This window comes from Numenius arquata, chromosome 1 (assembly GCF_964106895.1).
Source record: "Numenius arquata chromosome 1, bNumArq3.hap1.1, whole genome shotgun sequence".
NCBI classification, from domain to species: domain Eukaryota; kingdom Metazoa; phylum Chordata; class Aves; order Charadriiformes; family Scolopacidae; genus Numenius; species Numenius arquata.
In genome coordinates, this window is record NC_133576.1 from 8,464,187 (window position 1) to 8,477,590 (window position 13,404).

Below are 13,404 nucleotides of genomic sequence, written 5' to 3' on the forward strand. Positions count from 1 at the left end.
AAAACAACAGAAGAGAATAGGTCTTAGATTTTGGCAGGGGGCAAAAGATGCAATGATAAATAGAATATTCTGTCAGTACATCCTAATTTTCTGGGAATGACCATGAAACATTTTTATAGGTCTGTTTCCTCAATACTTGTTTAATTAAGAAAGGACGATGGTTGTTAGCAATTCCTTGTCTATAATAGAGGATGCTCTATGGAAATTTCCACAAATGCTCTATCTAGCTTCGAAGTGAAGGAAGCTGCAGAGTGATAGCTTAATCGCAGGAATTCACATAGGTTGGAGCCACTGGAAATTTGCCTTCTGCAAAGCTATCTGTGTAACTTTTATTTTGGCTCAATTTCTGTTCAATAGTCAGGTGTGATTAATACAGAGCTCTAAGAGGTCCATCATGAAATATGGTAACATTTTCAGTTGAACGCTTTTATCTTTATGCTAAGTTAGTTCTTTTGAATATTCCAAACTGATAGAAAAACTTGTTTTTAAATGAAGTTCCTTGCTGTGCATGGCAATGGGTCAAAACCAGATGCTGTTCTCCTGGGACTATGAACCACTCCAGGTTTTTTTCTCTTTTCTTTTTTTTTTTTTTTCCTTTTTGAAAAGAGCTTAATAACAAAAGTGTTCATATTCCTCATGCCAATCATGTCTTTGTAGTAGGATATGGTTCGTGGTTTGAACATGTGCAAGAGTTTTGGGAACATCACATGGATGCCAATGTACTTTTTCTCAAGTATGAAGATATGCATAAGGTAGGTTAGATGTAGTAAAAAGGTATTTTAATTATATTTAGCGTTGTAGTGTTTGAAATACATAAAGTACAAAATTTGATTCCTGTGTCCATATTTGGGCTCCCTAAAGTCTGATACCATTTTTAAAGCACTAGCATTCAATAGCTTCTATCGGGCATCAGCAGTTTCATAAAGCTGTTAATTTACTCAAGAATCTGCCTGCATCCATAGGCACTAAACTACTCACAGAGAAGGCAGAGGTGTGAACTCTTCAGTCCTTGCTACAGTCAGCCCTGGGCATGCATCTAAAAGAAACGTCTTACTGTGTGTGCTGTATCAATGAGGAAAAAAAAGTATATCATCAGTGTTTTGCCCTATATATTTGGCATTAATTCTGATTATTTGGTTGTTCTTACTGTCTTCTGTGAAACAATGTTGAAAGCAATTAGGGATGTTAGTATAGCATAAGGTGAACATAATTAATGGGTCCTTACTGTATGCTGGCTAATAAATCCACTTCCTTTTAAATCAGAAATTTAGTGGAAATATTACATAGCTCATTGGTTTCCATTTCCTATTGCAATAATATATTTTTGAGAATGAATGAAAATACTTCAAAATGTTTATTTGACTGGAAAACTAATGCAAACATAGGAAAAACCCAGCTCCTATCTCTAAACCTACATAAAGGCAAAATCAGAGTAGAACTCAGTAAAGCTGAGTAAATTATAATTTCAGCTTTACTGAGCCTTCTGGTGGAGTGGGGTGCTAAAAGATGATGTAATGCAATCCGAATAAGTAAAAAATTTCAGTAGAAATTATTTCAAACTCATGGTTTTGAATAATGATAAATTCTTAGCTGTGCTCACTGATGGCTGCTGCTGAAAGCTGGTGGCATCATATTATCTTTCTGCTTCCTGATAAACATTGCTATTTTGTCCTTGCAGCTCCACAAGTCTTACTCATACTGAGGAACCCTGGAGTTCTGGATCTATAAATTAATGACTGCTTATTCTCAGAGGCCACCTCACTAGATCCTTTTCCATCTACGTGAATACAGTCCCAGAAGCTAACAATGAAGGAAGGGCTTTTCTAACATTTGTAGTCATTTATTTTACCAAGATCAAAATCAAAGTAACTGAATTCTTCCGAAATAAACTGGTATTCCAAAGTGATCAGTTAAGGTTGTGGTGTTGTCTGAAGTGGGAAGCATCGCAAATACTTTGCAGTTCCCCGTTGTAATGTTTGAATAGGTGAGCTTACATGGCCGTGTCCTCTGCCAATCTGTCTTACCCTAATTACTTGGAATGTGTTTGTCTTCAGCAAATTGGAAGGCGGCAAAATTTTAAGACAGTGGCGTTTCTACAACTGCATTTGTATTTTTCACATTCATCAGGATATAACTTATTTTGAAATATTTAACCTCGTTTTAAAAAGGTCATTTAAAATATTGTAAAATAAACTATTTTTTAAATACTCTCTTGCAGGACCTAGCAACAATGGTTGAGCAACTGGTGAGGTTCTTAGGAGTTTCTTATGACAAAGCACAGTTGGAAACCATGGTGGAACACTGCCATCAACTCATTGATCAGTGCTGTAATGCAGAAGCACTTCCCGTTGGCAGGGGTATGTTTAAAACCCACAGTAAAACTCTTATTGTGGAAGTTGCAAGAAGGGACCGACAACCTGGTAACCTCCAGGATGTGTTAAGATGTTGGCAAAATATTGCTATGTAAATGACAGGAGGTAACTGACTGTTGGTGCAATTTGGGGGTTTCTTTGTTTTGAAGTTAGGTAGAAGTGACTAAAAAGGATGGAGATGTCCAAGATCAACAGTGTACATTCAACACCATGTAAACCACTTGGTTAGAGAATCTCTGGCTTCAACGGATGAGCTATTGATGCTGAGAAGACTGCACTGTTCCTTCTGACCTTTGGCATGTCAAAGACCACACAATTTCATACAGTTTATTCTGGCCTAAGCCCTTGTGTTTATATCAGATTTTCTAGAGTAGCAGATAATTCTAATTTGAAGGTATCAAATGACAAGGAACTGTAGTTTTCCTTATGAGTTTTTTCTTTTCATTATATACCTCAGCTGTTTAAAATGTGTTTAGCTTCTAGGTGTTTATTCTGGTGAGATCTTTCTCTAGGAACCTGAAGTGTCCTTTAAACTGCTGATAGATCTGTCCTTTGATAATGTCAAGAAATCAAGTCCTTTCTCAGTCTTCCTTCTGATAAGCCTAAAAGAGTAACCTTAGTAAGTCTCCCTCTAATTATTTTCTGCAGGCTGCTTTACAGCACTTAACAGCTCTTTTTAAAAATGAGGGCATAAGATGAAGGTGGAGAATTCCTATGTCAGCTTCACAAATGCCTTACCCAGACATAAAATCACTTTATCCACTGATTTAATCCAGTTTTAACTGGAACTTTCTCTCCCCGTCTCCCTTGTTTGTCCATCCATGGCCATATTAGCACTTTTTGCTACAGCATCGTACATGAAGCATGTGCCGTTTATCACAAAGTCTTTTCAGATGAACTAATTTGCAGGTTCCTGTCCCTTACTCAGAGAGCATGACCTGAATACTTTGTTCTTAGGTTTCTGTGTAGGACCCCTTTCCATACTATGCCTCTGACAACCTTCTTGTTATCTGCAGATTTTCTCAGCTGTAATTTTTATAATTCTTTTCAAATCTCTGATAAAAATACCAAATATTGTCAGTCCTTCTTGACTACTAATTTTTAGTTAGCCAGTTTTTTATTAATTTATCATGCATTTTGTTGACCTTATATGGTTCTATTAAAAACACTAAAATCAAATGCCTTACCAAAGTCTACTGTATTTTTTATTTCACCTTTAATCAGTCAAACTGCAGTCTTACCAACACTCAGTCACGTGGTTTTTTTGAGCAAGTTTCTTTCCCATGAAAGCAGGTTCACTGGTATTCTATACTACCTTTATGTCTTTCTTGGCAGCGTCTTATGCCAGTTTTCCATTGCTCAGCTCAGACTATCGTCAGAGTAACTTGTCCTGTTTGTATGTTGGCACAAACATTTCAGAATGTCAGACTTGGAAAAAAGCCATTGCTCACACCTCCTTGCTTTTATCTGTGACTTGGCACACCTGGTATGGAAAGGCTCCTAAGTACATTGTGTAGGGGCTATACACTTCTGTTATCACAGTAGGACCTGGAAACCAGATTCCCATGGGCAGTTGTCTGTCATAACCGTGATATGGTATCTCTCTTTGCCCCAGTTCATTTATGTTACGGTAAATGATGACTTCTTGAAATAAATATCTCAAGTTTGCTGGCTTGAGGTAAAATTCTGGTGAAGACAAGAGAGTTCATAGTTTTGCTGAAAGACCTAATATATTCCCTGTGGTTTCTGGTAGAGGTCTCCACCGAATGGTGCGTTTTTCTGCCCTTAGTTATCTTGCTTTCAACTCCAATCCTACCCTCCCCTTACTACTTCAAACTGAAAATTGAGCATGTAATACGACTTGTATCTTGTGTGAAAACAATAGACGATCTCATTTGCAGTAGGATTTTACGGCACATTGCCTAATTGATTAGCAGCCCACTTCTCTGCTATAAAGACAAGATGACAAAATAATAAGTCTGGTAAGACATTCTGAGGGCATTGGATAAAGCGTTCTGTGGCAGTGCAAGATTTTATAAACAAGAGAGCTGCGTTCTCCTCCATTGACTTGTATGTAACACAAAACCCTAGGTTTGTTCCTAACCTTCACGATCTGGAGATCTGTGGAGCAGCAGCACTGCTACATACTATGCACAGCCCACATCCCTGCTTCTCATCCAGTGAAAGCCAGAAAGGCAGTTGTGAAAGAAAGGTGAGGTGGTAATTTGAGACAAGAGAGAACAGACCCTCTGGCGAGACCTTCCATGGGCAGAAAGGTCAACTACTGTCTCTGCTGGCCGTATCATCTCCATCCAGATGAACAGGATGATGCCCACTCTTGCTGCATGCACTGTTCCGTACATGGTGTTAGTGTTTGTCGTTCTGCAGCGGAGCCCACAAACCCCCAGTCAAGGGTCAGTATAACATCTACAAATCTTTCAAAAAGAAGCCTCCATTTTGTAATAGAGAAGGAAGGGAGCTACAGCAGTTAATGTAATATTTTGTCATTTGTTCACTGTGTGCTTTTTATTAAAAATACCCTTATTTTGAATTTCTTTTGTTTGCTGTCTCTGGCTTTTACAATATTTTGTTACTTCAGAATGCAGCTTCATTAACAGTGCTTTGTTCCTTCTCTGTTCATTTCTGTGACAAAGAATGGTGGCAATAACATGACAGCTTATTGTAATTTGTTTCAAATATTTTTAATTTGTCAGTTACATTTACTTTCTTATTTTGCTTTATTTTAGTTCTTCATTTTTTTTTTCTTTTAGCACATTGATCTTTACTCTGAAGATAACCCTGAGCTGCTGTGAAAGCAGAACAATGATTAGATATGTTACTTATCTTTGACTCTTATCACATCATAATTTACACAGTTGCATGATTCAAATCATAAACCAGGTGGGTGACTATTTGACAAGCTATCAATTCGTATGGTAAAAAAAAATAAAAATGTTACAAATAATCCACTGCATATGTCCTTTATAAAACTTGCCATTTGTTCATACATGTTATTAGGGACGTTCAGAAATAAAACGCTTATCTTTCCCAAGCAGAGGAAGAAAAGGTTTTATTATTGTTATTGAAAGGGAAATACAGGCTTTTATGATTCATGCTGTACTTTATGCAATTGTAGTTGCCAGAGCAAAACATCTGATACTGATTTCAATTTATGATTGCAAGCATTTTCTTAATTTTTTTTTTTTTTTTTAATACAGGAAAAATTTGGTAAAAACAATAAATGATGCATTTTCAGTCAGTTTCAGGTTCTTTTGATCTTTGGATCCTGAAAAGAAACCAGAACACTATCATACCTTCAGGAGTTATAGGAAATCCTGATTTCATAAAACAGCCCTTGCCACACATACTACACCATCATGTTAATATGTAATTTGTAGATGTTTCAGACAGTTTTGTCTTTGGATTCAATTATAGAGTTGCTGCATAAAAGCAATGGTAATTAAATTAAATGGGTATTCTTCTTATGCATCAAATGCATAATTAAGCTCCCTGCATGTAGTTTTGTTCTTGCTGTTATGATTAAACTCTCTGGTAGCACAGTCCCAATTCTCCTTTCATTTATTCCACTTGAACAAGCCTGGATTTTGTCTTCGTTTATATCCAGCATAAATGAGAAGAGAATTGGGCCTCTCAGTCTCATTACTCCATGGGGTTCATTCACCAACAAGTAACCCTGGCTGACTGAGCTAAATGGATTTTGGACTGCAGTGAAACACTGCTTAAGGGTCTGCAGCTTTGACTGGTGGCTTCAGCAGCGTCATCGGATTATGTTACTAGTTGGGTTCAGCGGAGTAGACGAATACTCCATACAAGGAAAAAGTGTTCAGTCTCCATATTGTATCCACCAAAAGCTTTGTATTTTGTATTTATACAAAACTAAAATTTAAATTGTGCAAAGTGGGTGCATGGCACTTGTTCTCTTCTGTAGATACAATCTAGGCACTCAAATATTTAAGAGGTATCTCCATATTGAGAAACATAAATTCATCTGTTGACCTTATCTTTACACATAAAACAATAGAAATTAGTAATGATAATATTACACCTCAATAATCAGAATTCAGTAATTGGGTTAATACTTGGTATTCCATGTACCTTTTTAATAGTTCTGTAACCAGTGTATGCTGAAGGCATGGTAACTTGTTAGTATTGTTGTTAGCTGTTGGAATTATTAAACAGCCATAGTTTGCACTGAAACCAGAAATCCACTTCTAAATGAATATCCAACCCAAAATCTGTATCATTTCTTATTAAGGCCAGAGCAAAATCTTGCAAAAAATCTGAATTATTTTTGTATAATACTTGGCTGGTGCAGGTGACAAGGTGTATGGTACTTATTTTAAGGCTTTGTAGCAGGGGAATTGGGTAAGACAACGAACAGCCTCTAATTGAGCTTTCAGTGAAAGCTAAGACTGATTAGCATCTCATGGATGATATGTGCCATGCATAATTAGACTGTAGAATATGGTGTCCTGTTATGCCCACTCTCTGACTTGTGTTCCTTCTCTGTGTTTCAGGGCGAGTTGGGCTATGGAAAGACATCTTCACTGTTTCAATGAATGAGAAATTTGATTTAGTTTATAAACAGAAGATGGGAAAATGTGACCTCACATTTGATTTTTATTTATAAAAATGCATGCATATGATATCCAAATATAGCTAGAAGTGCTTTATGCATTCATTTATTACCTGCTGGACAAACTACTGTAGCTATTATGTGTAACAAGATTTAAAGAAAGAAAAACAATCTAAGTAAACCATATCAGATACAATTATCTTTGATCCTAAACAGCTGTTTATCTTCTAGTATTTTAATCCTTTGTTCCACATGCAAGAACTTCTTAGACAATACTAGAATATTCAGCTGTTATGGAATGTATTATATACGTATAAGGTATGTATCATATATGCAACTAGAATGTACACCTTTTCAGCCCCACATTGATTATTTAATGTGTTTTATAAAAGCTTTTCACTAGAACCTAAATAAATGTCCGTAAACCAAATAAAAAAAATATTTCAGAGGGAAACAAGGAACAGGCCAAAACTGTATGCTAGAATGATCTCAGGGGTTAATTGTCACATTTATTTTTATAGCAGGTATATCAAGTATAAATAAATCCCATTCCAAAATAGTAACTGATCAAAGTGGGGTTCATATTAGGTTCTGCACACCCTTACCTGTATAATTTGAGTAGGTTCTGTGCACTGGCATACTCTGCAAGTCAGGCCTTGTTATGAAATATAGCTGCAATTGTCACTAATAATCCCCAAACCCACCCGTGCTTTCATGGTTGATGGCACATACCTGTTTTCCTGAGGGATGAAGTTCAGCTCCATCCCAAAGGTCAGCAAACAGAAGCTTCTTAAGCCCCCAACTCTATTTCAGTCCCTCAAAATGGGACTAAAAACCAAGGCATCTGGTGCAGGATTCCTCCTTTCTTGAGGAATTGGAGTCTCTGACCCGTATCACTTTCCTGTGGAGACGCGTATTTCACCTGTTAGATACAGTAAGAGAAGATAAAGTGCTGGATGTCCTCTAGTTCCACTAAAAGTTAAGGGCACTTAGCACTGTTTACAGTTTGTGCTACTGGACTCCACCAGACTTAAGTGGAAGATGAATATACGTGCCAGTATAAGCAGGCAGAGGAAACGGGAGCACAAGGAAGAGAGTTTAAAAATATGCCACCAGGTGGGAGTGTTGCACAAATATTCATGCAGAATACGGTTTCAGTAAGTGTTAGCCATGACTGGTCTGAATTATAATCAGCATTCAAATTTATTTCTGTATTTTTTTATTCTCTACGACAGGTACACAAACAGCCTGAAGCAGGCTACTATCATTATAAACCTCTCCAGAATTATTTTTTTGTTCCGTTAGGTAATGACATCTATGCTTTTTAGGTTCTGAGCGGCAGGAGGCCCATTTTTGCTAGTCAAATGTTCAGGCTCACTGAAAGCCATGAGGAAGGACTAGCAGATTTTTAGTGTTTCAGTTCTGTTGGGAAACAAACTGTCAGTTCAGCAACTGGCAAGTGGTGTAGCATGATGTGGCTTGACAGCACTTTTCCTTGTATATTTGTGAGTGAAAATGCTTTCAGTGAAATTTTATTTCTATTTTTATATTTTTAGTACTGTATGAATATTAAGCACTACACATATTATACTTCTGTGCTTGCTTGCTTATTGAATAAAAGATGTGTTCCGTGCATTGTGGTTTGCTCATTTTCTAGACCTCCTTGTCAGGTCAGGTAGTCTTTGTACAAGCCACAGATCCTCTCCCCTGCCCACACCTCCTAAGTTATGGCAGAAGAACCACAGAAGGGTGGTGTCAACTCAAACCATCATCTGACTGAACGAGCTGTCTCTTACGTGAGAGTACAATAGAGAGCACAGGACTCTGTGAGCATCTTTGTCTTTAATAGCGCTCCACAGGGTTTTCTTCCTCTCATGCTGGCATTGACAGCATCTCGTGGCGGTGAGTTATTCATCTAAATACACTGTGTGAAAAAGGATTTGTTTGCTTAGAGACTGCCACTAGATAGTGTAATTTGATGTTCCTTTGTTCTTGCATTATGACAGATGAAACACAGTCACTGTTGAATCCATGTGCTATTTTACACGCTTTTATCTTACACCTCTCAGGCATCTCCTTGCTGAGGGTCCTATGAGTCTCTGTCATACAGGAGACCAAAACCCACATACTACAACAACCCGCAAGAAGACGGGAGTAGGAGGATTTCTTCTTGCTACAGAGGAAGACAAAAATCTCCCCACAGTTCCTGCAGATTAGAGTCAGAAGAAAATTTCATTAGCACCAAAAAGCTACTTAAATCACTTAATCCTGAGGATATATGAGGAATACATCCTTACTGGCTACCTAAAAGGGTTCTTGCAGATCTGAAGACAGCGAGGAATCCTCCTCCTGTTCCCAGGGACAGCCTGTCTCCTTTGCTACAGGCAGATGACCAGTCCCCAAAGCTAAAAACGTTCTAAGGCCACATTTTTAACAGCCAGGTGTACACACATACCACTGCCAAAGTGAGCCTGTGCAGAGGGCCACCAGCTACCAGGCTGGAGAGGGAACAGCCAGTTTGGCCAAAAAAGCATTTCCTTAGCACAAAGAGTAATAACTTCTGTGACAATCTCTTGTGCACCTAGTGCTATGCTGGTGCTCCTTGTTTTTGACAACAAAGTTGTCGTGTGGCAGGAATCTGCTTTCTAGGACCAGAAAGACTGTCCTCAGCCAGAGCTATTCTTTCCTGCTGCTTAGCTCTGTTGCCTTCTGTGCTATTACGTGCCTGGTCAAAGTCCGTTCCCATATAAGCCATGCTGAAATTCTGCCTTTGGATCTCTGGTCTTTGAAGAATTTCAGTCTTCCTGTTAAAATCCGCAGGTAATAAGCTCCTTCCTATTTTGACAACTTGAACTTTCAGGACTTGACCAAATGTCACCATGATTCTCTCCACCCAAAGAGACACCCGCTGGCCAAGTGCCCCAGATTGTCTCTGAAGAGAATGCCTCGTTGAGACAAATGCACTGCAAATGAAGAACAAAAATACCAGAAAACCAAGACAATGACTTTTTCTCCCTTCAGCTTTCAAATTTGGTAAGCTGCTTCTGCTGAGGTAACTGCTGCAAAGTTAACTCTAGTGAGATTTATCATAGTTACGCAGCTGGTAGCCCACTTAGTGATAGAAATCTGGAAGACACGGGGCAGGTTTGGATGGCTTCATTTCAATGGTATCTCAGATCACCAAGAGGCAACCCCGTTTCCCGTAACGCAACGAGTGCCCTCAACATTTGTTCAAACCAGCCATCATTGGCCATATACCTTCGTGGATATACCAAATATACCACCTTCCTGGATCATTCCATCACAAAGCATGTGCACACCAAGAACTTGAAAGGCCTTGGCTGTAAGCACCCCAGAGAGCCCCATGGCTGTGCTGAGCGCCCCCATGGCTCCTGGCTATCCACCCCTGCAGCTCCTGTTGGTGGGGCACCTCAAATGCCAGCATCGTTAAATGGCTTCCCCCAGTAAGAACCCTCCAAAACGTTAACACGAAAGAACTGAGGGGAAACTAATCTAGGTAAGAAATTTTTGCATGGTTTTGTATACAAAAGGTTTAAGTGTTCGTTGCAGTGAAGCTGGGCAGCAAAGAGGAAGGACAAGAAAGCTAATGAGTAACGATTAAAGATTCTCAGCATCACAGCACAACACAGCACCAAGAGTTCTGGCGATAATTATAAAGATTTATAGGCTTGAGTCACCATTATTATAAGCCATTCAGTCTTGCTCGGGCTATAAATAACACCACTCCGTAGCTACCAGCAAAGGTTTAGAGGGAGGATTAAGGAACAGCATTTGCCTCTCCAGTCAAAACAAAAAGCTAAACAGAGATTCAGCTGAATCAAACAATACTAATAAAAAAACATCCCAAAGACAGAGACCACACTAAGGGGAAGGACACAGTACAGAAACGATGATATCTAATCTCACTGCATCCTTCTCAGCTGCTGGTTGTGCTCACTACTTAATCCATATGATTTCTTTACCTCATGATCTGCAGACTGGTGTCCTCTAGTGTTTGAATTATAAAACGTATGTAGATAAGTATTTTCTGCTACCTGTCAGGCTGCATATCACACAGATAGAACAGAAATAATTGCAACCAATAATCAGCTTTGTTCTAGCAACATTAAGGGAGTCTGCAAAAAGGAACACCTTCATTTTAAAATAAAACTTACCAAGATTTTGGCATTTTTGAGTTTTCGACCTCAAGTGCCGAGTCATACTCCAGCAAAAACTGCTGTTCTATCTTCAGGGAGTGGCAGGGAAGTCAACAACACTGATGCCATTCTGCCCTGGTCTACCTGCATATAAATCTCTCCTCTAAAAGATGGGAGAGCAATTGCAAATCCTGCAGGCAGGCTGGAACAACACCTCTTTCCAGCTCTGAGGCTTGAACCATACATAGGTGCATGTAACATCCAGTATCCTTCTGAAAACATCTGAGCTGTGGGGTCTTTAAACATGAATGCAAGAAAAGTTTACAAAAATGCAGGGCAATTTTCTGTACTTTAGGACCCCAATGTGTGGGAATTACTATTAGCGGTGTCAGATTCCTTCCCCTACACTGGTTTTAGAAACAGTGAAGCTGTTTACACCAATCAACTAGAGAAAGAAGAAGCCTTTGTACTCCCTGCTAATGCAGGAACCTAAAGGAGGTTCCTTTGGTAAACTGTGCTGTGCCAGTACCACTTTACTGGATTTTGCCACCTCATCAATGATTAAAACTGTAAAGCCATGCAACAACTTTTGCTGGAGTTCTCACTGTGCACAGATGACAAGCCCTGGCAACGCACGCTGGAGTAGTTTTAGGAGCTACCACCTCCAGCTGTCCACTCTGTCTCTCTGCCAGAAATGGCCACCATGGAGGAGAGACAGCAGAAGCAAATGTGTGCTGGCTCCTCAGCTGCTGTAATTTACAGGCTGACATATTAACTTAAACCGATGTGGATGGTGGTTTCAGATAATAGGCTGATTTGTGAAGCACAGCCGCAAGGACCTAAAGCATGTCCTCCAGTGCTGCCCCGGCTTGGAGGCGATTTCCCAAGTCCTTGTCAGAGCTCTTCTGAAAGAGCTCCGCAATCGGCTAAATGCAGTCCTTACTTGAGAACAGTCCCTTTCACATACGGACGGAGTGTCACCTGTGAAAGAGGGTCTATAAAGATGGAATCGTGTCCTTCAGCAATAAGGGGAGACAGATTCACACTACCACATGGAGTGAATTAACTCAAACCCACTTTTGGAAGGAATACTGTTTTGTAGGAGGGAGTGCTGCAATAAGACATGCTGTGTGACAGCACGCAAGATGCAGAAAGAACGGTAACGTAATGGCAGCTGACTGCTCAGACCGATTCCAATCACAACCACTAATATGCCAACTTGCCTGATATGTGTGGTACGAGTGATATTCAAAGTAACTGCCACCCAGACGTTAAATCCACTGTCACCATCTCTGTCACATACTCAGCTTTTGCCAGCACTGAACATAAGATGACAATTTAATCCTCACACGCAGATAACAGTAACACAGCTGGTGTAACAGTGTGCTAAGACTTCAGCCCTCGCAGGCCTTACATCTGCTTTCTTACAGCTTTGGAAAAGAGTCACCCATAAAATATGTGAGAGCTCTAAGAACTTGTGAACCAGTTAGAACAAAACAAGAACCAAGGAAAACGTTTAGATTTCAAGCTCCACCGGGAAGACAGTATTTTATTTTTTCCATATATCACCCAATGAAATGGTTGGGGCTTAATAAATACATGAAAATTTACCAGAGGAAACATAGGTGGTGATGAATATTCCCTACTCAAAGCTCGCACCACTGCAGATTTTAACTTTTCCCAGGTTATTCATGCACCACTCTTCTTTGTTTCTGCACTTTAACTGTTTCTGGTGCTGCAACCCCCCCAGAAAGGCGGTTCTAACCCTACTGAAACAGATAATCCTGAAAATGCTGCAGGAGACTTTCAGTTCCTGGGACTGCCACCACTCCATAGTTGGTAGGATTTAAACCCACAGAGGAAGATCCACGATGGGTTTCCAGTTCAGTTCTTTAACCACCCTGCTTCAGCCACACATGCTTAGGGGTCGGGCTCTCTTTTAACAGCCAGACCCTTTTGGACATGTTCGTTGTTCTCTCAGTAAATCCCAGTGAGATTAGAGACTAAAACTAGTTCTGACTTGGTTTTTACTATTAAAGATCTGTGTAAGCCTGTGTATTCTAAACAGGATGAAAAAGAAATATAAACAAAAATACAATATAGCCCAATTCAAGCTGTAAACATTTGATTTTTAACCACGCAAGTATGGATCATTTGATCACTTTTTTACTCACTAATCTGGAACAATTTACATGAAGTCTTTGAAATGAAGAAATAATTTCAAAACTATTCTTTTTTTTTTCTCCCCTAGCAATAACTATGATGCTATGTACAGTCA

General features: G+C 39.3%; 1 protein-coding gene across 1 annotated transcript in view; it reads left to right on the top strand.

The window, feature by feature from the left end:
• The window catches only part of SULT4A1 (sulfotransferase family 4A member 1), a 29,209-nt gene extending 22,186 nt beyond the window's left edge, over positions 1–7,023 (top strand). The window contains exons 5-7 of the mRNA XM_074153276.1: positions 658–752; positions 2,219–2,357; positions 6,911–7,023. Of these exons, the coding sequence (XP_074009377.1) occupies positions 658–752; positions 2,219–2,357; positions 6,911–7,023 (347 nt within the window). The remainder of the gene's footprint in view (positions 1–657; positions 753–2,218; positions 2,358–6,910) is intronic.
• The last annotated feature ends 6,381 nt before the right edge of the window (positions 7,024–13,404 follow it).